The sequence below is a fragment of the Protopterus annectens genome, chromosome 9.part0 (assembly GCF_019279795.1).
Source record: "Protopterus annectens isolate FY-2018-M chromosome 9.part0, PAN1.0, whole genome shotgun sequence".
Classification (NCBI taxonomy): domain Eukaryota; kingdom Metazoa; phylum Chordata; order Ceratodontiformes; family Protopteridae; genus Protopterus; species Protopterus annectens.
In genome coordinates this window covers 1,463,106,998-1,463,131,714 of record NC_056743.1, presented here as the reverse complement: position 1 = coordinate 1,463,131,714, position 24,717 = coordinate 1,463,106,998, and the positions used below count along the sequence as shown (strand labels likewise).

The window sequence follows — 24,717 nt, the reverse complement described above, 5'->3', positions numbered from 1 at the left end:
GGAGCAACAGAATTGTATTCTGTTTAGCTAAGTGTATGAGCATGCTCAGTGAGAATCTCCCTGCATATAAACAGACTCCAGCCCACACCTACCTGTACTGCAGTCTGAGATTTTGCGTGTGACAAACAATGATATTTGTTCCTGTTTCTGCAGTGCTCCACTTCAGTCACATTGTCTACAACATTCTACAGCTCTCCGATGTAATTAATATATGACAGAGGTTAATAATATTACCAAGGCAAGCAAGTAGCTTTGCATGGACGGCAGGTGCAAAGGCCAAAAACCAAACAAGGCAAATACAAAAAGCAGCCAGCACAACACGGATAATAAAAGACTTTATTAAATCTTAATCAAAATCCATTTTAGTACCTTTTAGAACATATTAGAAAGCAAAAACTTTTTAAAGTCTTCACACACAGACCGGTTTCGGCCCAAAAGCCTTTATCAATGTGATTCAACACCCAATAGTGTTCCCTTTTATATAAAAACCATCACCCTAACAATCAATACAAAATCCCTAATAATTAACTGGCCTAACCTAACTATTGCAGTACCCTTCATATAAAAAATATATACATATCTATTAATCACAAATATACATAACAACACATTTAATATATGTTGTACACACCATCCTGAACAATAATCATAAATCTTTACAAATGCTCATTCAGGCCAGGGGGGAATAACCCACCCAGTCTAATGATCCTTGCTTTTTCCTTTTTATTTAAAAGTTCATGCCAGTTAATTTTATTAAATCATTGACTACTAATCTTATCAATAATAGTAAAATAAAAATTGGCCATATTATGAACAAGAGTGTGTTTATACAGTGCATTGGTAATGACTTTATTCCTTATATTATTTAGATGTTCCCAGATACACAATTTCAGAGATCTGGACGTTTGACCAATATAAAATGCAGAGCAGTGGCAAACAGCCAAATACACTACCCAATTACTACTACAATTAGCAGATGTCTGAAATTCAAAAATACGTTTAGTACTTTTAGTTGTAAACTCCTTCGTTTTAAGAACATATCTACAAAAACTACAATGTTCACAAGGGAAATATCCAAATAATCTAGTCCCATCCAATATACGTTGGATTTTCACATTGGAAAACAGATGTTTTTTGTAAAAACTGAGATGTCCACCTAAAGTAATTTATTTGCGTTAATAATATTACACCACGCAAAGACTGACAGTCTGTAAAACACTATATAGTAATACCTCACATCCAAAAGAAGTGGATACTTCTAGATTAGAACCATCAACACCATCCCCCTGCTAACTTCCCTAGTCCACTGAGTCACACTAGATGTCTGACAGAGACCGGTCATTCATCACACAATCAACAGCATAAATATGTATGTTGCTAGTCCTGCATTAAGTAAGACATAGGATGCATGAGGAACTTCTATGTGACTCCCCTGAGACTGCCTGGATTGCTAATATACCATTGCTGAGTTACTGTTAGAGCAGTTGCAAGTGAACACTGCTGTGCTGGGGGTGGGGGACCAACACAGCAAGTTCTGCTGGGATACATAGTACTCCAGTTATCATGGGACACCACTGTGTAACATCCCCCCTGACTGATGTACTGAATATTCCATGCATGAAGTCTAGTGAATATTAAGGGACACATGATAGCGGAATGGGTATCTGTAGTCCCATGTGGATGTTACTTCTGTCCAAATAGCCCACTATATTTACATGCATAAATGTATCAGATCCATACATACTATGCCACCTCATAATAATTCTTACAAGTACCTGTGTAGGTTAAAGACTTACCTTCCAAATGCAGCAGTTGACAGAACTGTAGTTCAGGGCTGACTGTGTCTGATGCAAGCAGTACACAGCCAATACATGGATAAGTACAGGTTGTGTGGGTTGCCTGGCATATATATAAGTAGGAGTAAGGTGTCAATCCCTAGGCCCCTAGGTTGTCAGTGAATGTGCTATGTATTGTCTCTTATCCAAAACCAGGGCATACTGAGCATACCTATGTCTGCACATGAGCAAGGGGTTCCTCCTCCAAGTCCTCCTGTGACTGTGGCTGTGGTTACCTAGGCACTGATGGGGTCTGTGTGTCCCTACCCTTTGCTGATCCTGCTACAGCTGTTTCCGCAGGTTCATGTTGTGTAGCATAACACATACTGTGAACATCTGTGTACATGTGGCTGGACAGTACTGCAGGGCTCCTCCAAATATATCTAGGCACTGGAACTGTGACTTCAGCACACCAAACACACACTCTATGATGTTCCTAGCTTTTGCATGTTACTCATTATTGCGTTCTTCCATGGGTGCGTGTGCATTTGTGATGGGTGTCATCATCCATGGTTCTAGGGCACAGTTGGCATCCCCACTAAATGGCCATGTGGGATGTCCTCCCTAGCAAACATCTGGTACAGCTGTGATGTGTGCCAGATATGGGAGTTGTGATAACTGCCAGGGCTGCCAGCACACACATTCAGAATAATCCCGTTGGCACTGCACTCAACTTGGCACTTGATGAAGTGATAACTCTTGTGGTTGACGTTGACTCTACCCTCCTCACTAGGTGATCCCTTGATGTGTACATGAGTGCAATTTATGGCTCCCAGTACCTCAGGGTAGTGTGCTACATGGTAGAAGTGTTGCATATTTCTGGCCTTCACCTCAGGGATGATGGGGAAAGATATGTGCTCACTGACCTGTGGTAGCATGGCATCCAGGGACTGGTGGAATATCCTGGATGCAGATGCCTGTGAGACGCCCATCATGTCCATAGCTGGTCTTTGGAAAGTACCTGTAGCTAGTATCCTAAGGGCTACACATACCTTTGTTTCCACTGGCATGGGTTCCCTTCTGTTGGCTCTGGGTCTGAGTTGAAGTTGGCAAAGCTCAGTGAGTTCTTGTGATATGTCCCTGTCCACCATGTAGTGCTCTACAATCTCCAGCTCATGTAACACCTGGGAGGTTACCCTGGGCCTGAACACTCTTCTCCTTCTCTGCCTAGAGCTATTGTCAGCAGCAACAGCATTGACCTCAGCATCTAGCACATACAGATGTAGCATACCTGCAGCAGCCCCTAGCATTTTCACAGTTAAAATCTCAGGTCTCTACTCCACTGGTCCAGAGTATTGGGGGAAAATCAGAATGTAGGGTGTATGCATACTTTATAGAGGTGTGCTGTAGGTGCAGAACATGTGATTGGCTAACTATGATGTATTAGAAGTGCTTACAATGCAATTAAAATCACTTAATGGCATTATTTCAGTACATGACGTGGAGCTGTGCATGAATCCGTTAAGGTATGCGGCATACCTTTCAGCATAGTTCACACTCTATCTCTGCCACTTGGGTACTGTGCCCACATGTACCCATTAACCTACATACTGCACCATGCAGCATAGCTTATACAAGGTTTAAAATTTATAACTGAATACATCCAGTTTTACTGACTGGCTGCCTACGTCAACACTGTCCCCTGGTTGGTCTTTCCCCATGACCATGCACAGTGATGTGGCGAGCCATGCAAACACATCCACCTAAGCTTAAAAGAGCCTAGAAGTGACATGAAATGCCCCCTTGCTGTCAGCCCCATTTGGTGCAAACATCAACATGGTCTAAGAACCTACACACAATGGATATGTGGACACAATTTCCACTTTTTGCCCTTCAATAAATCCACCTCATTTGCACACATATCCATACTCACAGCCTGGAAACCACACTGTTCAGAGCCGCATGACCCTAGCAACAACAGCAATGCGCCATTGTATGGACGCAAGACATGGTCCTATAATACATTTCTGTCACATATTAACAAATCTTATTATTTTCCTATGTTTTTTTTTTTCTGTTAAGCATGTTTGTACACCACGGGCCACAGCGCAAACATGCCAAGATTATTAAAAAATATTAATTTAAATTATTCCCTTCCTCTTTCTGACATCCACAATAATAGTTTTACTTGTACAAGTATCTATTATAACAGTTTCAGGGGATTTATGTCCATAAGTTGCACTTTTAACCCCCCTCCTTTGTCTTTATAGACTCCTGATGGCTACACTAAGGACACTGACAGGAGGTCTGCACAGATGCCTTTCTCCTTGTTGGATCACTCAACCAGCCTCATTTACATAAGATTCACCTGCATATGAGGTGATTTACATTTTACAGAAGTTTCCATGTTCACTTGGGCATGAGTGCCACTAAGGGGCACTTACTGAATCTAAAATTGTTTGCACCCATGTAAGCAATGCTGAGTCATGCCTACATGAAAAATAATGTGTAGGCTTTATTGATTTCCTCCTTAATTTGATTATTATAACTCCTACCTTTTCATCCGCACACCCTGTAGGGCTGTATACTAGGCAAATTAAAAATATACTGACCACTTCTAAATGAACTTTACACAAGTGCATAGTTTCCTCATAGCTGCCCAAATAACTAATTTTAAGGGGCATATGAAATACCAGAGCTGGCTTGTCAATAGCTGAATGAAATAAAACATTACATGCATATTTAATGTTACATGCATGTTTTCTTTGTCAGTTATAGCACATGGAATCAAATATTAAATTATACCTACCTTCACATCTGTCTTGTGATCCAGTGAAGGTAACTGCCCCTGAGAGACTCTTAAATCCCGGTTTACATGTGCAGTAATAACTTCCAATGGTGTTGTGACATTCTGCATTGTTAGGGCATGTATTATTGATACTACATTCATCATAATCTGAAACAATAATGAAAATAAAATCATAAGAAATATTCTGTAGATTACAGTGTTAACTCATTATTCCAAGACCCTTTCCTTCCATGATGATCACAATAGAATGGGTCAGCAAAATACAAGCTAAATTCGTGGGCCTGGTTTGTAGCACTGTAAAAAAGTCACATACATAACAAGTTACTTTTCGTTCATTAACCTTTTATAATGCTGAAAATCAATTATTAAAACACCTACCTGCACATGTCTGTTACAGCACTTGGAATCAAATATTAAATTATACCTACCTTCACATCTATCTTGTGATCCAGTGAATGTAATTGCTCCTGACAGACTCTTAAATCCCCGTTTGCATGTGCAGTAATAACTTCCATTGGTGTTGTGACATTCTGCATTGTTAGGGCATGTATTATTGATGCTACATTCACCATAATCGGAAACAGTAATGAAAATGAAATCATGAGAACTCATTGTTCAAAGAGAGAGCAACTGATTCTAAGATTTTGTGTTGGTTTTGTAGAAGCCTTACAATGTACCACTGTTTACATTATCAGTGTACCTGCTTTGCTGTACACTATTCAGTACCTATATGGGGAATGGTGGCACACAATCAGTTTTTTATGCACATATATCATAGCACCGTGAGACTCACAATGTTTTCTGATTTTTTGCCATGGCAGCAGATTAGGTCTCTACATACAATGCAAAATAGAAAATCTACCATTGTGTGGGATCTCCATTGTGCAACTTTTCTAATATCACCATGTCAGGTAATCATTCAGATAAATTGTACTACTATGTTGCTTCAAACCACCTGGTACTGACAGGTGCTTCACTTCACATGCTTGATATACTTAGTGAGTCACATGTTTGTGAATTAGGGAATATTGTGAGGACCATCTCTACATGAATTCATCCCGGTACTCAGGTGAGAGCGCACATGTAAAGTGATGAAATGGGCGTTTTGTGAATTGCACAGGGCTTTGGTATGTGGTTTTATGCTGTACCATCCCAACTTACTGCACATGCTGTTTATGAATAAGAAACAGTCTTCCTAAAATGAAGCTTTAATGATTAACACATCAGACTGAGGCAAACGGACAAAGTGAAACACAAATACAGTGATGTTATTCCATTAAAGCTTTAATCGCAAGTGGAAAAACCTAAAGTCACATGACTCAGCTATACACGTTACTTGTAAGTCTTTACTTGTATATGGCATCTCCCTTTTTCTTATAGAAAAAAGAAACATACATTTTCAATGCTGTACTATATATATATATATATATATATATATATATAAAACATGGGTTCCCTATATAATTTTGAAATACTGACATCTCGAATGTCAGTATTTTGAAATTATAATAGTGAAGCCTTTAAATTCCAAAACACTAGAAGCGTGAAATTCAAAATCCCGAAGTACGGAGATTTTGAATTAGCGCTTCTGGTGTTGTGGTGTGTGAATGGTAAGGTGTTAGTTTGGGTATGTATGTGTGTGTATGTGTGTTGGTTAGGGGCTTTAGTGTATGTTAGTGTCTGTTGTTATTGTGATGTGTGTGTGCGAGGGACTGTAAAATGTGTGGGTATGAGTTAGTTTTGTGTGTCTGATTGTGCAATCTTGGACTTAGCATTTCTGGTGTTGTGGTGTGTGAATGGTAAAGTGCTAGTTTGGGTATGTATGTATGTGTATGTGTGTTGGTTAGGGGCTTTAGTGTATGTCAGTGTGTGTTGTGACTGTGATGTATGTGTGCGAGGGAGTGTAAAATGTGTGGGTGTGAGTTACCTTTGTGTGTCTGATTGCACGATCTCGGAGTTAGTATATATAAGTAGGCTGGTGTGGGAGGTGCAGGGTGGCTTGTCCCCCTGCTTATGTTTAGTGTAGGATTTTATATTTGAGTTGGGGGGGGAGTTGTGTGCATGTGTTTGTGTGTGCTGTATGTGTAGTGTACTGTCGGTATTTCGCATTTCGCGGTTGTGGGGTGTTTGGGATTTGTAGGTTTAGGCTATGTAATTTTGAAATACTGAAATTCAGGATTTCAATATTTCGGGATTACATAGTGAAACCATAAAACACACACACACACACACTCAAACACACACACATCATACTTTGTACAAGTTTTTTGTAAAACTAACATTACTCTAAAATAATGAATTATGAAACTATGCCATAACAGATCACACTCAAATAGCATTTAGCTGCATATAATTATTTAGCTGCATATAATGATTTGTTTTATAATTATTATTTATCTTGTTAGTATCTGAGTGGTGTATTGATGCTTCTTTCATCCTGGTATAGAAGATAGTCTCCTGATTTCACAACACTCTAAGCAGCTGTACCTGACATAGAAGGTGCCACATTAGTAAGTGAGTTTTTGATAAATCCTGTAGTTGAAGTTATTTAAATAGAAGGTGCAGCTTTAATAAGTGAATTGTTTATACATCCTGTAGTTGAAGCTTTATAAATAGAAAGTTCAATTTCAATAAATTATTCGTTGACATATCCAGCATTTGAAGCTGTATAAGAAGAAGGTGTAACTTTACTAAGTGATTTGCTGAGAGATATTTTAGTTGATGCTGTGATTGTAGAATGTACAACTTCATTAATGGTGTGGTGATGGAGCCTGTATTGGAAGCTTCAAGCTGTATAAGCAGAAGATGGAACTTCAGTAAGTGAGCTGGTGAAACTGGTGATAGTGGCAGGGCTAGTCACACAGTGGTAAGAACATTGGTAATAAGTGATGATCAGTGTTGATGTAATACCAAGACTCCAGTCATAAAATGGGGAAAAAGGCTGTTGATGCTAAGGATTCCTGCAGTTTAGACTGTACAAGCAGAAGGTACAACTACAGTGAGTGAGTTGTTGACAGATCCTGTAGTGGAAGGTGTATCTGTAGATCTCACATCTGCTGTAGACATCTTCACGGGCATATTTCGCACAGTGTCTTACATCCATTAGTTGTGTTTACTTTACTGACTCTCTGGCAAACAGTCTTGAGTTGGAATCTTCATGTAGGTGTTATGAGTTCCTCTTGTCAAGCTTCATATAATCCCTGTAGTACATATTAACTTGAGTTTGATGATTATTCACCATACTTGTTTTAATCTATGACGTCCTTCCGTGGTGGTGCAGCGGTAGGGTTGTTGTCTCACAGCAAGAGGTTCTACCATTCGATTCTTGGCTGGAGTGCGGGGAGTGCCTTCTGTGTGGAGTCTGCATGTCCTCCCTGCGGTTGGGTGGATGTTCGACAGACATGCGTAAATGGGCGTGCCTTCGTTGAAGGTTGAACGTCGAGCTGGCACCTCAGCGTTCGTGAAAATCTACTGCCAATCATTAGTGGACTGGAGTTCCGCTGTGGCAACCCCTAACCAGGAAAAGCCGAAAGACAACAACTTGTTTTAATCTATAACGTGTAATGAAAACCCTGATGATTTGAGTCCTTTTAATTTCCTTAGAAGAAAAAGTAATTTGCATTTCTGCCATAGTTCTATCACTTACTCAGCTGCCTTTCCTTATATGCTGCCGTCAGGAACCAGCAAAGGGTAAGATACAAGGAGCTTTGACGTAATATTTCCTTTTATCAGTATTAGAAAAGAAACAGAGCTACAGCTTGCAGCAAAGCTTTTCTATCATCACAAACTGCTAAATGCATAATTATTTCGTCTGAAGCATTGCATTTCTTCAACATGTGCTCTACCATTTCAATAATATACCCAACTTTGCAATTTTCTTTTTTGTTTTAATTTTATATTTTTGCCCCAACACCATCTGACTATCAAGCCACCAGCAAAATTACACAAGCCTATTCATTCCTGTATGTTTGAAAGACATCAGAAACTTTTAGGCAATATCCATTTGACTGGGTCAAGATTCCAGCCATGTGTATTTATTTATTTTTTTTTATCTCTCTGGAATTCTATCTATGAGAATATTGTTGTTATTGTTGTATAAATTAAACTTCTCTTCTGATGGTAATATATGCATTACCACAGGCAGTACACATGCCTCCTCCATCTGTGCATGAATGCTCTCCACTTCTGCCAACAAGAGCTTCTATCGCTTTCTTGGGCAGACAAGACATACTCACATCTTCCCTGTGCCAGTTTCACACATTGTAAGAGCCTTAGTTCTCTGCCAGAGGCATGAACCAGGTGGGAGTACAAGCCTTCTTCAATGTGATTCTGCTATGTCTGAATTTATGTCACTTCTCTGATGCCTTGTATTTTTACTATAAAACTTTTTTTTTAATTGATAATGGGCAGAGGTTGGCAAAACTGTCTCAGAACTATGCAAATCATAATTTCATTTGCCACTGGTTTACACTGTTAGTGAAACATCAAAACAAAATGAAACTAAGTTATGCTACTGGTTAACTGGACTAGTGAAATCTCAAAACAATCTCAAACAGAGCACAGTTGTTGTGCAAAACAGTCTGGGAATGTTTTGGTCTTTTCTTAGGGAAAGCTAAAACTGTTATCATTGATCCCCATAGAGTATAATTTGTTTTATTTAGCTCTATGGCAAGACGTCTATATTCCAGCCAAAAGCCCATGGCATTTCCATATAACAATGCCTGCCATCACTTATAATACACGCATTTGCTACATGTGAACTCATTGTGATCAAATGAAAAAAAAAAATTCATAAGTAATAGCTGTAGTAATATATTTTGGCTTGTTACTGTCAGATGCATACCGTCTAGCCCATTAGAGCTCCCTCCCCCAACACACATATTGTGCTATGTACAAATCAGATGTATGATTATGACTGAAGGAATGAATGCATAAATTATAGCCACACAATGGTGTATATCAGCTCATCATTATCTGATACTTACAGTACAACCCATTACTATGACAATATATACGGACAGACACACACACACACACACACACACACACACATATGCACTAACATACATGCCCACCAATTATAACCACTTTACGTATTGAATTCAAACAGCTAAGTGGGATCAAATGAATTAATAAATACATAAAAAAGCTGCAGTGATATATTCCAGCTCTTTGCTGTCAGAAGCATGTAGTACAATCCAGTGTAACCTCTAAGCAAAATGGAAAAAGGTTACACATACAAGCCGTTCAGTAAACACGGAACGGCTCAGCCAACTTGGAGTCTTAACTCTGCAATACCTTACATTTTCTGTAGTGGAGATCCACAGAATATATGCAAATGACCCCTTAAGGACATATGGTGTTTCGGGTATACATTTTTGAATGCCAATGGCTTTCTACTTGATAAATCTTTATGGGTACATTCAGGCCAATAACGCCAATCCAAGCTAGCTGTAGACATACCATGCTTTGGACTTTTCATGAACTTTGCAGTACAACATAATTTGACTATTTGGTAATACTTTAGAAACAAAAGGCTTCACTATGTAGAACATTAAGCCTACTTTAGTGGAGGCCTATGGCATGTATGCAAATAATCCCATAAGGGCATACAGTGTTTCAGCTATGTGGCTTCTGGATATCCATGACCAGATGGTGAGGTTTAACATTATTGACATGCTTTTAACCATAAAGACTTAAACAGTGAAAAGTAAAAAGACATAGGTTTGCAGAGAGACAAACAGAACCACATATGCATATACACACCCACACACTCACCATCTACAGCCATTTTATTGACTCTGCATACCTCAGATATCTGTCTGTGACCAAATAGATGAATAATATCCAAATACTAGGCACAGTAATTTATTTCGGCTTGTTACTGTCTGACACATAGTACAATACATTATATCCCCACATAGACAAAGCTCCAACAACCACCAAAACAAAACAAAAAAAAACCAAGTAATTAAATTTTTTTTGGGCCCAGGTTTTATTGACAAATTTTCCCCAAACACACAAAAACAACAAACCCCCAAAAAAACCCAAAAAACAAAACCCCAAACAACCCCAAAAAAAAAAAATAGTTAATTTCCTTCCAAAATAAAATCCCCCATAATTGGAAAAAAGGGAAAAAGTGGAAACCTTTAATTTAAACAATTTTAAATAAAACCAAGGGGGTTAAAATTTCGGTTTTTTTCTAAAGAAGAATTTTTTGAAAAAAACATTTTTTTTTAAACCCAACACAAAAAAACCAACAAACAACAAAAACCAAATTTTTAAAAATTTAAGCCCCAAAAAACGTTCCCTAATGAGGTTTGGGGGAGAACCCCCAACCCCCACCAAACCCAAACCCCCACAACCCCCCAAACCCCCCAAACCCAAAAAAAAAAACTTTCCCCACGAGCAGTTCCCTCAAAATTAAATCCCCCTAGATGGCTGGAACATTAAAAAATGGAATTTCTTTATTGAATTTAGGGGCTTTTTGGCCCATACCGGCTTAACCCAAGGGGGAAAAAGGGGTTTAATTAATGAAAACTTTTGCCCCCGAAATTAAAATCCATTAAGGAAATTTCCACAAAAAAAAATTTATTATTTTGAAATGCCCGTAGCTTAAAGGGGAAAAAAATAAATTTTTTAATTTTATTTTTTGAAAAAAAATCTCCTAAAAAAAAAAATAATTTTTAAAACAAATGCCAAAAAAAAACCCCCCCCAAAAAAAAAAAAAATTCTAAATACATTTGGGGTGGCCCCTTTTCAGTAGTAACAATATACATTCTGTTTTAATGAATGGGGGCATTTTTTATAAGGGTAATAATTTTATTTACAATAAAAATTTCCACACTTTTGATTGAATCACAATAAAAGGGACTAAAAAATTCAGGGTCTTTTTTTGTTTAAAAACAAATTTCCAAAACCCGGGGTGGAAGCCAATTTCAGTTATTTTAAAAAAAAGGGACTTAAATAATAAAAACCCCAACTTTTTAATTTTTTACATTAAAGGAATATTAAAGTTAATTGCAAGTACTTAATGAAACACCAGTTTTTAGCAGGTTTTTAGCTGTTTTGGGGGAAAGGAGTAATTTTAACATGTATCTTCAAGTAATAAAGGGAGCCCATAACCAATCTTAGAAGAAAATGGGGTCAGTAAAAGCCAAGTGATTTTTTTTAAACCCACAAAAAATTTTTGACATTGGGGGATTTATATATTAAAATATAAATTTTTGTAAAAAAGTTAAAATTTTAAGTATAAAAATTTAAGTCAAATCAAAAAGCCAAAAAAACTCAAAAATTTTTTATTGCATTTCTTGCTGAATTTTAAAAATTTATAAATTTTTTTTTTTTTTTTTTTAATTTTTTTTTATTTTTTTTTTAATGTTAAAATTTTGGGGCGGAGGTCTATTTCAAATAAGTATAAATTCTTTTGTGAATTTTCTTGGTTTAAAACAAATTCTTTGTTTGCATCATTTTATCAATTTTTAAAATTTTACTATTAAATTTACTATAAATTCTATAATGTTTCTTTTTTTTTTAAATTTTATTTTCATTTATAATAATAAATATTTTATTTTTTTTTATTATAATTATTTATTTTGGGTCTATTTATAAATCAACTTCCACTTTTTTTGATTTTGGGGAACTAACAATTTTACACTAAAGGGGCCTTAAATTTATTTTTAAAAAATTAATTTTTAAAAAAATAATAAAAAAATAATAATTTAATAATTAAAACTAATTTTAACCAAAAATTACTTACTTAATACAAAATAGCACTTTCCCAAAAAACCCAAGTCGAAATTCAAAATTCGTTAAGGCCAACCCCAAACCCCCCTTTTCCCAAAAAAATAAAAACCTTCAACCTTAACAAAACCCCCCTTTTAACCCCAAATAAAAAACTAATTTTTAAAGGGACTTTCCTTAACCAACCCTAAACCCCCCTCCGAAATTTTTTAAAAAAATATACCCCCCAAAATAAATTCCCCCAATCATTCAAAACCCCCTTTAAATCAAAAATTAAAAAACTAGTTTCATTACCTTAACCCCCCCCTAACCTTTAATCCCTAACTATTTAATTATTATATAAAATAATATGAATTAAATTTAATTTTGCATTAGGATGTTGTGTTTTCATGGTTTACTAAAAGTGTCAGCCCAATCTAGTTTAAATTTTAAGAAAATAAAAAATAAAAAATTAAATTTTAAAAAAATTTTTGTTGGATTTGCTTTCTATGTAGTGTGTTTTAAATTAAGGGGTTTTAAGGTGGAAAACCCATAAAATTTAAATTTTTTTTTTAAAAAAATTTTTCCCCAATGGAATTTTCCAGGGAAGTCAATTCCCCTTTAGGTATCCCCTTTTTCCCCCTTTGTTGATTTGGGTTAAAAAATTAATAAACCCCCCTAATGGATTGTACTACAGGTTTTTTTTAAAATTTTTTAATTTTTTTTACCCCCAGAAAAAAGTCATTCAGGGTTTTAGTTTTTTTTAATTCTAAAAAAAAAAGTTTGATATTTTTTTTTGGAAAACTAAAAAAAATTTTTAAAAAGATGGAACCTAAAGGGGGTTAAAAATTGGGTTTACTTTAAATTTTTTGGCAAGCTGTTCATCACCAAATGTTAAATTGACCCCGGTTCTGGAAGAATTAAAATTTTGGGCATATTTTAAGTTGATTTTTTGGCCCCGGGAGACCCCTTTATAACCTTTTGGAAATTTTGATTTTTATTTAGTTGCAAAATTTTTTTTTGGCTAGAAATTGGTAATTTATAGGCCCATTTGGAAGAAATTAAAAAAAAAATAAAATTACCCCCAAAATTAAGTAAATGAAAAATAATGGAGACTTTTAATTACCCTTAGGTAAATTTTTAAAGTCCATTGGAATTTTAGTTTTTGGCTAAACAATTGTGAATTTTTTTTCATTATCAGTTTAATTACCCAAAAATATGTCTAATTTTATTCATGATTTTGGCCCTTTATTTGGGGGAGGGGTCCACATTTTTAATTTCACTGTAAATAGAAAGTTTCCCTTTTTAAACCATTAATGGCTAAAAAGGGGCAACATATTCATTATACTTTTACTTTTGATAAAATTTTATTCCTACCTTTTACCCCTCCCCGGGTTTTACAAAAAATGGTCCTTAAGAATTTACCCCGTTTGATTTTATTCAAAGGTATAAAATTCTTAAACCCTTTAATGCTTAAAATCCAAAATTAATATGGAATTACCCGGGACTTTTTAGAATGAAAAAAAATTTAACCCCCTTTTAACCTTCAATGGGCCGTGAAATTTAATTTTAAAGGGTTTAAATGGAGAAAAAAAACCCCAAATATTTTCTTTTCTTAAACTATTTTTGCATCATTCATACATTAAAAAGAAAGAAAATTAAACTGTCACTTTGAAAAGGGTTCATTTAAGACCATTTTTAGAGCTTTTACAATAAAATAGGAATGAAAAACAAAAAAAACCTCAAATATGCCTTTTTGTATAAATATTTATATATATAAAATTTATATATAAATTTGAAAAGCGGGTCCCCCCACAAAACAAAATATGAACAACTGCAAAAACAAATTAAAATAAAAAAAAAGCCAATTTGAAAATTTTTTAAATACCCTTTTTAAATATTTTTAAAATTTTTAAATTATAAATTAATTAAATTGGGATGGAAAAAACAACCCCCAAACAAACCAAAGCCCACCAATTTAAAACCCCTTTTTTTTGAATTCAAAAATAAATGGGATCAAAGAATTAAAAAATCAAAAAACTAGGAATATTGTTTTCGTAAACATTGAAAACCATGCCCCTGAAAATAAAAAATTAAAATCAAGCCATTAGAAAAAGGGCGGCTACCAACTTGGATTTAACTTGCAATACCACATTTTTATGGAATACTAACAAAGCCCCCTTAAAAATATGGGTTTTGGTTTCTTTTGAAGCCAAAGGTTTTTTAAAAATCTTTTTGGGTACATTCAGGGAATCCCAATCAAAAAAGTGTAGTACCCTTTTGGACTTTTCATAACTTTCAGTAAAATAAGACATTTTTTTCAGAAACAAAAGGCCCCTATGAAACAAACCACATACCATCTTAGCAAAATTTCCCCTAAGGGGTTTTTGGGTTTTATAATACCAATTAGGAAAATTATTAATGCTTTTACCTAAAATTTAAAAAAATTTTAAAAAAATAGGTTTGGGAAAAAAAACAGCCAATATCATATTAATCAAGCCCAAAAATTTTTAAAAACCCGTAAAATTTTTTTTAAAAAAAATTTTTTTTTTCCCCCAAAAAAAACAAACCCCACAAATGTCCAACTTCAAAAGATATCATGGAAAAAAGCAATGAATTTTTAATGCCCAATAAAATTTTACTGGGCCCCTGATTTACAAAAACCCCCCCAAAAAAAAAAAACAACCCCCAAAACCCTGTTCAACCCTTATTTCCCAAAAAGGGAAAAAGCCCCCCCAAAATTTGGGAAAAAATGGGAAAATTGGAAACCCTTTAACTTTAAAACAATAGGAAGGGCCTGGATGGTTTCAATTGGGTTTTACCAAAAAAAAAAAAAAAACACAACCAATTTCCTTAAAAATTCCAATCAATTGTCAAGGCTTTAAATGTGGAACCAGGAATTTTTGGCATAACTTTTAAAAAAATAGGTGTTTTAATAGGGCACTTGGGGGATCAACCCAAAAAAAAACCCAAAAAAACCCACCACCAAAAACCCCCTTTCTCCCAAAAAGATTCCATAAAAAATAATCCCCTGTTACTTGGAAATAATAATTGGGATTTTTTTCACTTTAATTTAGGCGCTTTTACAAGAATTTAACCTGGGGGGAACACTAATTTCCCCCCAATAAAAGGGTTTTAAAATGGAAAAAAACCCAAAAACAAATTCCTTTTACATTTGGAAATTTGAAAAGTTGCATTTTTTTGCCCACCGATAGTAACCAGTTTTTAAAAAAATGGAAATTTTTTTAAATTTTTTTGTTTTTAAAAAATTAATTGAAAAAAAAAAATTGACTTTTTGTCAAATGAAAACAAAAAACACAAACAAAAACAAAAACTTCATTTGGAGGGGGGCATTACACCCCGGAAAAGCATATCAGTTCTATTTTAAAAGGGGGGGGCTTTTATATATATGAAGAAATTTTTTTCAATCAAATTTTAATTTTTTCATTTTAAAACAAAAATATACTAAATCACCTCCCTCTGGTTTTTTATTGAGTAAAAGCTTTACCAAACCCGGGGGGTTATTGATATCCTTTTTTTAAAAAAAAAGAAAAACTTAAAAATTTAAAAATACGAACTTTTAAATTTTTAAACTTGGGGTATTTAAACTACATTTTATTTAATGAAACACCATTTCTTTTTCATTGGGATCAGCTGTTTTGGGGGAAAGGAGTAATTTTAACATCCCTTTTCTTCAAGTAATAAATGGGACCATCCCCGAATCATTTGGGAAGTAAAATGGGGACGATGAAAAGCCACATTTCTTTTTAATTTTAAACCCAAAAAAAATATTTAAATTATATTTATATATTTGTAAATGTTATTGTTAAAGAAAAAACAATTAAAAAATTTCAATAAGTCAAAAAACCGTGAAAAATCAAAAATTTATTGCATTTCTTGCAAAAAAATTTATAATTTAATATTTTATATTAAATTTTTTTTTTTGTTAAATTTTAAAGTTTTTATTTTTTTTTTTAAATTTATGGGGGAGGGTTATTTAAATACCTTAAATTTTTCTTTTTTTTTATTTCAATAGTGGGTCTTTTCCAATTTCATACTTTTACAATTTTTTATGGGGTTTTCTATTTCAATTACCCCACTATAAAAAAGCTTAATTTATTTTCCAATTTATTTTATTTATGTAAAAAATACTTTTAACTTTTCTCTTTTTTTAAACACATTTGGGGATCAACATAAATCTATTCCAATTTATTTTTTGGTTTTTTGGGAAAACTCAAATTTTAAACATAATTTTCCTTAAATTTATTTTAAAAAACCTATTTAAATTTTTAAAAAGGGTCATATTTTAAATGAAAAACACTTACCAAAGGGGGCCCCCCTTTGGGGAAAAAAACACTAAAAACCCAAGGCAAAACAAAACAAAATATTCCAACCCCACTCCCCCAAATACTCCACCCAAACAAAATAAATAATACTTAAAACACTTAACAAAAACCCACTTTTTAAACCCCAAATAAATTACTTTTTTGGGACACTTACCTTCCCCCACCCCAACCCAAGGGTAACTATTTACATTACTTTTAAATTCCCCAAAATTAATCCCCTTCACTTAAAAAACCCCCTTCAAACCCCCAAAAAAAGTTACGTTTTACAGTACATTACCTTTAACCCCCACCCTAACCCTAATCAAAAATATTTAATTATTATATAAAATCAACTATACATTAAATTTAAATTTTATTCAGGATGTTGTTTTTCATTTCATAATATGTGTGTGTTTTTCTGTCATTTAGTTTAAAGGCCATATATCAAATGATTTAAAACAAAACAAATTAAATTTTAAAAAATTTTAAAATTTTTTAAATATCTTTTTTTATTATATTTAAAAATTTTTATATATTGGTGTGGATTTTTTTAAACAATTTTGTGGGTTTTAATATACATGGGTTTAAGTGGCAAAAGATTACCAAATGTTTTCAGATTTTGTAAAAAATAAAAAAATAAATAAATGGGTTTTGAAAGGGGAATAACAATTCCCCTTTGAGGAACATTTTTTATGTATCGATTTTGGGTTGGTAATTAATTTTTGGGGGTAACCCCCCCCCCACCAAGTGGCTTAGATTAAAAGGGTTTTTGAAATTTTGGGGGTGTTTATTTTGAGAAAAAAGTCTTCGGGTTTTTTTTTTTAAATTTTCCCCAAAAAAAAAATTTTTGGGATTTGGGTTTTTCCTTTTTAAAATTTTTGTAAGCCTAAAATTAATGTGTTCCGAAATTGGTTATATGATTAATTTACTTGGATGAATTTATAAAAGAAATTACCCAGGTTTTGGGAAAAACTAAAACTTGTGAAATTTTATGAAAGACTTAGGAGGTTTTAGATCCAGTTGCAATTTGGTTTTTGTTTTTCCTTCTTTGTTTATTTTTTAAAGCTTTATTTTAAATTTCCAAATTGGGCAATATTATCAGTGATATTTGGAATGTATAAAAAAAAATTTTGGGACCAATAAAATCTAAGTAAACTGAAATCAATGCAAACCCTTTAATGTAAATGTGGAAGGAAAAAATTTACAAAATACCCGTTAAAAATTTTTTTCTTTTTCTAAAAATTAAATTTTTTTTTGCTTTATGCAGAATTTAAAACCAAATAATAGTACAGTGTATTTTATGAATTTTGGGATTACATTTTAGGGGGCCCAATTTTAATTTCTTTAAATAAAATTCCCTTTTTTTGGGAATCCTTTTGGTTTTGGCTAAAAAAGGGAAGATATTACTTAACTTTTATTTTTTTCATAAATTATTTCCTAATTTATCCAGATCCCTTGGGGTTTTACCCAAAATGGTACATTTTGAATAGACCCGTTTATTTTATTTCAAATGGCATAAAGTTTTTAAATAAATTTTGTGTCTTAAAAATGCCCCTTCACCTGGTAATTACCTTTCTGTTCTGTGAAAAAAATAATAATTAACCCCCAAAACCAGTGAAAAAGCTCCCGGGTCTTAAAACCAGGTATGCTCGCAAAATAATTTCCCAAAATTGTGCATTTTTATTAGGAACATTTATTTGCCGCATTATGACATTTAAAAAGAAATTGAAAGAAAATCATACAGTAGAATGCTTCCCGAATCCTTTTTCCAGATGCTTTTGGGCTAATAATAAAATAAAATAAAAAAAATAAAAAAATATTTTTTTGTTCCCGAAACCCACAACCAAAACACATATCATAACCCTTTTAATGCCCCAATAATAAATTAAAAAAAAAGCTAAGTGAAAAAAGATTAAATACAAAAAAGTGCCAATTTTAAATATTCCCTTTTCTCCAAGGAGGCCCTTTAAATCGGGTTTTAAATTTAAAATTAAAAATTTTTAAATAAAATTTTTAAAAAGTTTTTAAATTTGGAGGGTAACCCCCCAAACCCACAAACCCCCCCCAAAAAACACAAATAATGCCCCCAAATAAACCCTTTAGTATTGTTCAAAACAATGGGGGCAAAAGTTTTACTAAAAACTAGGTAATTCCCGCCTTTTGGCAAAGCATGTAGACAAACCAGTTAAATTAAGAAAATGGAAAAATTTCACATAAAGGGTTGTAAAAAACCTAGAACAGCTTAAATTGAAACCTTAATTTTTTTTAGTGGAGCCAAGAAAATTTTGCAAATACCCCTTTAAAGGCATAGGTTTTATCTTTTTAATCCAAAGGCCTTTTTGTAAACTTTTTGGGGGCTTACCAAAAAGCCTAAGTAGGGAAAACCCTGTTTGGACCAGAACTTTTCATACAACAAATTTTCATTTGGAAAATTTTGAAACAAAAATTTATATTGCTTAACCATTTTGTGGGGGTATCATTTTGCAAATAATATGGGGTAATGTTTCACATGTTTCTATATCCAAAAGATGGGGGGAACAATTACAGCTTTTTCCATAAAGTTAAAAATGAAAATAAAAGACTAGGGTTTTAGAAGACAAAAAGAAAATTGCTTCCCCCAAATAACACACCATTTTATTACCCAACCCAAACCACCAAATAGTAATAAAATTTCCCAAAATAGGACAAATTTTTTTCCTTTTATTTTGAAAAAGCAAAATTTAACCCCCCTAATGTCCCCCCAATTCACCAGACATATTGTTCCATTCTGGTAAAAAAAAGAGAAAAATTTTAAAATAAATAAAATTTTTTACTGTTTCCCTTAATTCCAAATTTTAATTACAAACCCAAAAAAACCAAAAATAGCCCCAACCTTACCCAAAAAGAGGAAAAAGCCCCCTAATTGGAAAAAATGGGAAAAAAAGGGAAAACACAACACAACAACAACAAACCAAATTTACAAATGCGGGTTTTTTTTTCAAAAAAATTTTAAAGAATTAATTGACATTTCATTTTCCTGGATTTCCCTTAAAAAAAATCTGTGTTGCAAGTCAAATGTGGAACTTAGGAATTTTTTAAATGAACTTTTAAACCCCAAAAAAGGAGCCCTTGGGTCAGAAGGTAGAACCAAATAAACCCCAAACCCCCAAAAAAAAAAAAAAAAATTTTTTCACCGCTGAGTTATAAAATTTAACCCATGATTGGTCTAAAGGGTTCCCCAATCAAGTTTTTTTATTAATTATGCTTTTAAGTACCACATCCAACCAAAAAACACAATTCCACCCCCTGAAAAGGGAGTTCGCCCTAGTGGGAAAAAAAAGTAATAAGGTAATTGTTGATATTTGGAATTTTTAAAATGTTTATTTTTTTAAATACCCCCCTGGCATGCCATTTTTTAAAAAAAAAGGAAATTTTTTAACTTTTTTTTTTTTTGCCTTCAAGTTGAAATAAAAAAAAATTTTTGTAAAATTCCAAAACAAACAAAAAAAAAAAAAATTCTAAATAATTTATAATGCACCCCCGGCCCCAAAAAATTCTTACATCTTTTGAAGAAAGGGGGGGGTTCTTTTTATATATATGAATAATTTTATTCAATCAAATTTCCCCCTTTTGTTAAAAACCAATAATGGGATCTCTACCTCCCGGGGGTTTTATGGAGTAAATGAATATTACCCAAAATTTGGGGGGGGGTTATTATTCAGTGTATTTTAAAAAAAAAAAAAACAAAAATAAAAATTTACTGGGATTTTTTTTTTTAAATTTAGAGAAGTAAACAGTCTAACTCAAGTAAATAAAGCAGCTTTCATTTCTGTTTTTATTAGGAAGTGGTAGCCCAAAAGGGAAAATTTTAACATCCTTTTCTTCACGTATTTGGCAGTATAATAATATTAAAATTTAAAAAATATTTATTATAAATTTTGTTTTTTAATTTGGAAAAAAAAGTATCTTAGAAGGGCGGTTTTTGTAAAAGGTATAAATCTTCTTAATTGTGCATAACCAATTTTGGTCAAAAACAAAAGTTAATCAATAAAAAAGAAAAAAAACTCAAATCTTCTTATTGCTTTTTTGAAGAATTTATTTTAAAATTTATAATAATAATATTTAATTTTTTTTTTTTTTTTTAATTTAATTTATATTTTTGTTTTAAAATAATTTATCAATCTCCCTTTCTACATATAAAATTTTTTGGAATTTTTTTTATTTAATACCAAAAGGGGGCTTTTAAATTCAACATTTTTTAATTTTAATATGGGTTTATATTAACTCCCCACCTCACTATAAAAAGAAAATTTGACTTTTTGGACAATTTATTTTTTTAGTTTTAAATAAAAATACTTTTTTTGCCATTCCAAAAACTTCTATTTTCAATATTTTTCAAAAAAATCACTTCCACTATTTTTTATTTTTTAACTTACAATTTTTTACTAATTTTGGGCCCTTAAATTTTTTTCACCCCCCTAATTTTAATTTTGGGGAATTATAAGCAAAACCCACATAATAAAACTAAACAATTTAAAACTCAAAAAACCCAAAACCCAAGTAAAATTAAAATGTGAATACCTAGGGGCCCAAACCCCCCCGCCCCCTAAACCTACCCAAAAAAAAAAAATTTACTTTTTAAAATTCAAAACCCCCTTTTCCCTAAAAAGTTCATTTTCAGGTTCACTTCCTTTCCCCCTCCCTAATCCCTAACTATTCACCTTGTTAAGGACTATACCCCAAAAAAAATAAATAATAATAATAATTAAAAAATATTAAATAAATAAACTTACATATATTATATTATATAAATAACCCCAAGGTAATAAATATTGAATTATTTGGGTATAAAAGGGTCAAATATAATTTAAACAAATTTTCATTGGTTTCATGTTTTTGGACCAAATTTTTTGGGGGTTTCCGGGTTTTTTAACAGGGAACCCAAAATTTCTTTGAACTATTTTTCTATTATTAAAATTTTAAAAATTTTTATAATTTTTTTAAAAAAACAACAAAATAATTTAAAAAATATAATTTTTAAATTTGGGAAGTGTTATTTTACTTTTGAAATGTGGTTTGGATTTAATATTACTTTACAAAAATAATTAAAATTTTTGTTTTGTGAGACGAAAATAAAGAAAACTGAAATCCCAAACTGCAGAGTTTTGCACAGGGCAAGTAACAATTGCCCCTTTGAGGAACTATGCCCTTTTCCCTACTGTAGTGCGATCTTGGAGTTGGTATATACAGTTGGGGGGTGTGGGGGAATAACCCCCCCACCCACCTAAGTGGACTTCAGATACTACGATGTGTTTTTGTAAAGTTTTGGGCAAGTGTTTATTTACCCTGAGAAAAATGTGCAGTTCAGGATTTTAGTTTTTATTTACTTCTCACAAAAATAATGTTTGAGTATTTGGGCTTTTGAGCGTGCAATCTAAATACATATACATATAGATGGAAGCCATAAATGTGAGATGTGTACTACAGAAATTGGTTATAGCTAGATTAATTTACTTGAAGCATAGCAATGCTTCATCACCAAGATGCTTAAGATTGACCCAGGTTCATGGAAGCAATCTCAAAAGCTTGTGACTATGATTTTATGAGATATGATCTTACTGGCCCAGGTTTTAGACTCCAGATTGTACTAACCTTGTGGTAAATTTTGTTTACCTTTCTGTATTTATTTGTTGTCAAATGCTTTGTATTTCACCTGTGCTGGCCTGAAATTGGTCAATATTGATCAGTGCACTACTTTGGTAATGAAATATAAATAAATAAATAAGGGACCATATACCCAAAGGTCTGAAGTAAACTGAAATCTAAGTGCAAGAGCCACTTCTAATGATACAGACTGTGGAAGGATAATGATTTGACAATGATACCAGTTGGCAATTTTTATGCTTTTTGGCTAAAGCATACTATGTGTAATTTATTAAGCTATTATGCAGACATTTAATTACCAAATAATATGTACTAGATGTATTATTCAGTGATATTTGGCACTGTACTATTTGGGGTGAGGGACTCTCACATTTGTAACTCTTCTACTGTACAACTAGAAAGTTCCATTTCTGGCAATCCTTTGAGTTAATGGCTAAACAATGGTGCAAGCACTGATTACATTATACAGTTTTACTTTTGATCATAACACTTATGATTCCTACCATTTCATCCATGCATCCTCTGGGCTTGTATGCAGCGCAAAATGGATCACATCTAATTGAATAGTTACCCAGCTGTTGATTTTATTGCAAATGGTCATAACAGCTTCTTAAGTAGCCAATTTAAGTGTCTTAAGAAGTGCCAACATTACATCCATGGCTAATTACCTTGGTACTGTTCTCAGAATGAAAAGAAATATATACCTACCTTCACACCTCTCAAGTGGACCAGTGAAATTAATTGCTCCTGAAGGACTCTTAAATCCAGGTATGCATACGCAATGATAACTTCCAAAGGTATTGTGACATTTTGCATTAGGACACGTATTATTTGCACTGCATTCATCGACATCTAAAATGAAATTGAAAATATAAACATCAGTAGCATTCTGTAGAATGCAGGGTTCACTGTTCAATGACCATTTTTCCATGATGCTTTGTGACAATAATAATAGGAATGAAAATGGGGCAAAGAAAACCAGTGAAAAGCAAGCATACTGCTCTGTTTCCTGTATCCAGACATATGCTCTGCATCATATCCATAAACATTGTGCATGATCAGGTAACCATTTGAAGTGCTGGGTCCCACGCACTAGATAGAGTTCAAAATATAGAGACTGAACTGTCGAAAGAACAGACTTACATATACAAAGTAGAAGATGCCAATTCTGAGAATATTCCCTTTTCTCCAAGGTATGGCCATTTAAGAGTCGGTATATATATATATATATATATATATATATATATATATATATATATATATATATATATATGTTTAGGAGATGTGGCAGGGTGGACCCCCTCCCACACACGCACACAAAAATAAGTTTTAAGGAAAAGACCAATTTTTGAGATTTGCACTTTTGTGTTTTCTGTCATTTTTTTTTTCGGCTTGTTGTCACTCGGCATTTTGCGGCTGACATTTCAGTAGGGATCTGCATGATATATGCACTGAAACATGTACATAATCAGAACTGTAACATAATTCATAAACCTAATTTACCGTAGAGTTACACAGCATAAACATTGGCCTTAGTGGTAGCAGGCTGGGACTGTGCACCACATTTTTAACTTCAATGAAGCTGAATTAGGTGTCTCTTATTCTGTGACAAATGTGGTTAAAGGACTCAAATCTCTACTGTGGTTTCCTCCTGCAGGATGTATTTCATGATTATTTTTAAGCATTTTTCCTTTATAGCCATAATATGTTAAACTATTCATGTTTTAGAATTATGTATGGTTTCCAGTATGTAATCTTAATGAAAAATGCACCAGAATAAATGTGTCATCCATTTTAAAACACAGTTAAGTGTCATCTTGTCCACTGCACAATGTATCTTTCTTTGTACCTGCTGTTTGTAAGTGTTCACACCACTATAATAAATGATAATAGTGAATCTGCTATACATCCTAAGTTTTTTGACAGGAGAAGGCAACAGGTATTACTGGAGAGTACATTACTTGCGTGATTAGGTAGGGAGTCTACTGATAGGATGTGTGATAGATAATCCATATTATTTCTCATTTTGCATATGCATAATATGGGTTATTTATCAAGTACACATTACTATGGTCACAGTGAGTTATGCAGTTAACATTTGCAGTGATATGTATAATGTTTAATATGCCATGTTGTATGTTTAATAACACTTATTATGGACCAATGCCCACATTGTCAGCATACCTGCTCCATTGTATACAGTTTAATAATGGCAAGAAGATGGTGGTACACACTCTGGTTTTCCTGCTTTGATGTTGTAGCAGTTTCACACTTGGAAAGGTTTATGCATTTTTTTCCATAACAGCAGAGCAGGTCTCTGTTGCATCCAAAAAAAATTAGGAAATCCATATGGGTTCTCAGTAATGTAAAGCATCTAATGTCACAGTGATAGGTAATCATTCAGGTATGTTGTACCACTGTGTTGCTTTACACCACATGGCAC

The 24,717-nt window shown here is 33.2% G+C and overlaps 1 protein-coding gene across 1 annotated transcript in view; it reads right to left on the bottom strand.

Annotated features, from left to right (window-relative positions):
* Nucleotides 1-24,717, bottom strand: part of LOC122810701 (adhesion G protein-coupled receptor E1-like) — a 497,749-nt gene that overhangs the window by 149,642 nt on the left and 323,390 nt on the right. The window contains exons 5-6 of the mRNA XM_044082266.1: nt 22,983-23,126; nt 4,585-4,731 (exon numbers count right to left, since the gene is read on the bottom strand). Of these exons, the coding sequence (XP_043938201.1) occupies nt 4,585-4,731; nt 22,983-23,126 (291 nt within the window). The remainder of the gene's footprint in view (nt 1-4,584; nt 4,732-22,982; nt 23,127-24,717) is intronic.